This window comes from Populus trichocarpa, chromosome 17 (assembly GCF_000002775.5).
Source record: "Populus trichocarpa isolate Nisqually-1 chromosome 17, P.trichocarpa_v4.1, whole genome shotgun sequence".
Classification (NCBI taxonomy): Eukaryota; Viridiplantae; Streptophyta; class Magnoliopsida; order Malpighiales; family Salicaceae; genus Populus; species Populus trichocarpa.
In genome coordinates, this window is record NC_037301.2 from 11,038,103 (window position 1) to 11,042,331 (window position 4,229).

The following is a 4,229-nucleotide window of genomic DNA, read 5'->3' on the forward strand; positions in this document are numbered from 1 at the left end:
TATATATATATTTTTTATTTGTGGGAATTCAAAAATGGATTACAACATATACCATAATTTTTTGTGATGGTTCTATGCTGTGGCACATGTCACCTCTAATAACTTAAACTAACAGAGGGAATCCTGAACTTAGACAAATATTCAAAGCCAATCATACCTTTTGATGGTACACAAAGTTTTTTTAAAAAGTAATTTGTTGCTGCTTGGGCTTGTAAAGCCTAAACGGCAACCTTTGTTCCCTTAATGCTGTTTTGGTCGAGGCCCAAACAATGGCCCCCATGTTATTTAATCCCGGTCTAAATAAACTACATCTCACACTTTTTTTTCTTCTTTCTTCTGCATGTTCTGATGTATTTTTTCGAGTTTCGAGCTGTAAGAATATGGTATCGCGCCATATATTTTATGACAAATTTTTTGCAAGTATAAAATTTTATGCGGGCACCATATATTTTATTCAATGTTCAACGATACAAACACCACTGAAAGATAATGAAATAGAATGAAACTAGTGTGGGTGAACAACAGTTACCTGTCAGCTACTAAAAATTTCTGCAGAAGCACGCCTAAACAACAGACTGAAACCAATAGCATGACTCTGCACCCCGCAAATTGAAGTCAACGTACCCAAAACTGAAGTACTCTAGTAATTTTCTAACATCATAGTAATAAACAATTGTCATGCATCCCATTTTTATAATCAGTCAAGTAGAATTGTAAAGGCTTAAACTAAGTAAATCAATCTGAATCAGTCAAGTATCAAAATTATGTTTTTTAATCACCGAAATCAATGGCCATTAATTGCGTTTACTTCACTAAAACGTGTTGCTGAACTGTTAATAAGGGGCTTAAAGACCACTCTCTTTATTGTGTCTTGAACAAAACAAAGTACTTGTTTCTCCCATAATGAGTTTCCTCTCAAAATCAACTGTTCTGCTTCTGTTTGTGCTTTGCTGCACCAGCTTCACTTCAACTGGTGTGCAAGATCTTCTCCTTTTCTTATGTCAAGGCTTTAGTCTTTCCAATGATGGAGTCTTTAGTTATTACATTTGTTGTTTTTATGCCAATGGGGTTTTAGACTTCAGACTATTCACAGATTTTGTTGCCTTGAAAGTATGATTATGTTGATGCTAATGGGTTTTCATTGTAGTCCTCAGCCTACTCTACAAAGCTTTTACCATGAATTCGAACATTCTATTTGGGACTTCGTCCTAGCATGATTATTAACTATGAACATACAGCTAATTGGCTTTCACTGCACCACTGAGCTTTTCCAGTTTTACGATCTGAAATCTTAATTTCTACCATGGATTCGAATTCTGTTTTTGGTTTCTTCATTTCAGTATGATTATTCATTATGGAAATACAACTAAAAGGGCAATATCCGATTCTTTTGTATTCCCTTAGGTGGCGCAACATATGATATTATTTTCCTTCCACCTTTTATTTTCTTCTTTTCTGATGGTTTAAAGTTTCTGATAGATTAAAGATAAGGTATGATCACAATGTCATTTTAATTGTTGGCTACTGCATGTTTTAAGCTCTCAGCCGTTCTCCTTATCAGTTTATGACGTGCCTAATTCCTTCATATAACTACTTTTGCTGCCACTGTCCCGTAACACAAGAAGCTGTTTATCAAATTTTCAGAAGCCTATGATCCTCTTGATCCAAATGGGAATATTACAATCAAATGGGACGTTGTGAACTGGACTCCTGTTGGCTATGTAGTAAGTATCGATCACTGTACATATATATTCAATCGAAGCCCAATTAGTATAGCAGGCAATGGATGCACTCTAAATTTTGTATTTTTGCTAGATTATGTAAAATATCCAGCTGCAGAAGGGTCTTTCAACTCTGTCTTGGACAAGGTGTTTTTTGGGAGGTTATGATGCTATTGATTAATATAGTCAGTCCTCCACCATGTGTATTTTTAATGACCATTTTACTTGAGGTCTTGAGAGTTTCTTGAGCCTGGTAGCTTCAATGGTTGTTTACAAGTTTTAAGGCAGTTCAAGTTTTCCAAAGCCACGAATCAATAATAATTTTGGTTATCTTTTCATTGCAGTAGTTTCATTTGCTAGCATCCATTGAACTCGTAATTTCTCTTGAGCATCTTATATCTTTGGTTTGCCAACATCTTCATGAATGGATAGGCCGTCGTCACAATCTACAACTACCAGCAGTATCGCCACATCGAAGCACCGGGTTGGTTATTAGGATGGACATGGGCAAATAATGAGGTAATATGGAGCATGTCTGGAGGCCAAACAACAGAGCAAGGAAATTGTTCAAGATTCAAAGGCAACATTCCGCGTTGCTGTAAGAAGAGTCCAACAGTTGTAGATTTATCGCCGAGAACTCCTCACAACCAAAAGATTGCAAATTGCTGCAAAGGGGGATTAATCAGCTCGATGGCGCAAGATCCAGCTAATGCAGCAAGCTCATTCCAGCTCAGTGTGGGTTCAGCTGGAAATACCAACAAAACAGTCAGGATACCTAAGAACTTCACTATGAATACACCAGGACCTGGTTATACATGTGGTCCTGCAAAAATTGTTAGACCTTCTAAATTTTTATCTGCAGATAAAAGGAGAATCACACAAGCTTTGAGTAAGAACAATAGTACTGAAGAGAGTAGAATTGCCTACATGCATTTTTTTTTCTTATATACAAAATATTCCTTGAACCCACAATTTTCTTCAAAAAATATGTTTGATCTCTAAAATATATGCGATTCAATGAATTTTAGTTTGAAGACCAAATTGGAAAAAATCACAAAACCAATGCCTGCCTGCCTGCCTCCCTAACTGATTTTAAAACTGCTTCCGTGGTAATGTTGGAATAACTTCTGAAAATTTTGTATTGCAGTGACCTGGAATATTACATGCACATACTCACATTTCCTGACTCACAAGGCTCCTACTTGCTGTGTCTCTCTCTCATCTTTCAACAACAAGGCAATAGCGCCCTGCCCGGCATCTTCTTGTGGCCGCAGAAAAAACAATACAGTTTCAAGGGGTTGTGTGGAGTAAGTTCCCTCCCTGGAATATGCTAGTTCTAGTTTCTTCGAGATATATTAAATTTACTATCACTTTACAATATCCTGTTTGCAGTCCAAAATCACCTCATGTTCCAGGCCACAAGAACATCATCACGCCTCTTGTCCAATGCACGAGCCATATGTGCCCAATCAAAATTCAATGGCATCTTAAGCTCAACTACAAGGATTACTGGAGAGTTACGATCATAATTACAAATTTGAATTATCATATGAACTATACACAATGGAACTTAATTGTTCAGCACCCCAATTTCGACAATTTGACACAGGTTTTCGGCTCTAAATACAAAGCATTAACTTCTTTTTCAACTACTAGTACGTCGCCTATCTCCCTGTGGTTAATCTTACACGCTTCATTATTTATTATTGCATCTTTTTTATCACTGGAATGAAAGAAAAGGGGTTGATTCTCATCATATTGAAACTTTTCGGACACCACAGATGATACTGCCATGCTGTGGGGAATCAAGCACTACAACGACGTGCTGATGCAAGCTGGTCGTTCTGGTAAAGTTCACTTAGAGTTGCTTTTCCGAAAAGACAAGGCAACTTTTACTTCCAAGAAGGGCTGGGCCTTCCCTCAGAGAATCTATTTCAATGGCGATAGTTGTGTCTTGCCTCCTCCGGATGCCTATCCCCTGGTTGCCTAGTGCTAGTTCGCGCGACCACCTTAATTCCCCGCTCCTCGTTTATTCTAATAATGGCTTTCTTAAATTTCCATTTTTTGCACTGGTTTGCTTACATAGACTCTCAAGGTTCACTACAAGACGTGGCAATCTGCCTAATCTGAGGGTGTATTGGAAGCCAATAATGGCGAAGACAATGGCTATACGGATGACATTCAGCATTTCAATCAGTTCAAGATGTTTTGTCATTAATTATTTCAATGCAGAATGGCTTGTGCCTATGTATTGTTGGTATTTGGTGGACGAATTCACTGGCATTTTGACTATATGCTATGAAACTTTAAACCATAAAAAGGAGTCTAAATTTAAATGAGAATTCAATCATGAACATGGAAATTATATCAAAAGCATCCGTTCTGTAGAGAAGACATTTTATGGCCATCAATCTTTCACAATCCTCCCCTTTCGTCTGTGACAGGCTATACGAACCTAAACTAGCCTGAGTTAGACTTCAGTCTATTTTTACTTATGCAGGACCTAGC

At 37.5% G+C, this 4,229-nt stretch overlaps 1 protein-coding gene across 1 annotated transcript; it reads left to right on the plus strand.

The window, feature by feature from the left end:
- Positions 1-850: 850 nt before the first annotated feature.
- On the plus strand, positions 851-3,814 carry LOC18107335 (protein COBRA). Its single transcript, XM_006373324.3, has 6 exons — positions 851-973; positions 1,645-1,724; positions 2,154-2,610; positions 2,869-3,028; positions 3,114-3,376; positions 3,503-3,814. The coding sequence occupies exons 1-6, from the start codon at positions 904-906 to the stop codon at positions 3,709-3,711; spliced, it is 1,239 nt and encodes a 412-aa protein (XP_006373386.2). The 5' UTR covers positions 851-903; the 3' UTR covers positions 3,712-3,814.
- Positions 3,815-4,229: the final 415 nt, after the last annotated feature.

Excerpts from the sequence above, each read along its gene's own strand:
- LOC18107335 (XM_006373324.3), top strand. The coding sequence starts at position 904 with ATGAGTTTCCTCTCAAAATCAACTGTTCTGCTTCTGTTTGTGCTTTGC. Across the intron at positions 1,725-2,153 it reads GGACTCCTGTTGGCTATGTA|GCCGTCGTCACAATCTACAA; the intron begins GTAAGTATCGAT and ends ATGAATGGATAG. Across the intron at positions 3,029-3,113 it reads GTTTCAAGGGGTTGTGTGGA|TCCAAAATCACCTCATGTTC; the intron begins GTAAGTTCCCTC and ends TCCTGTTTGCAG.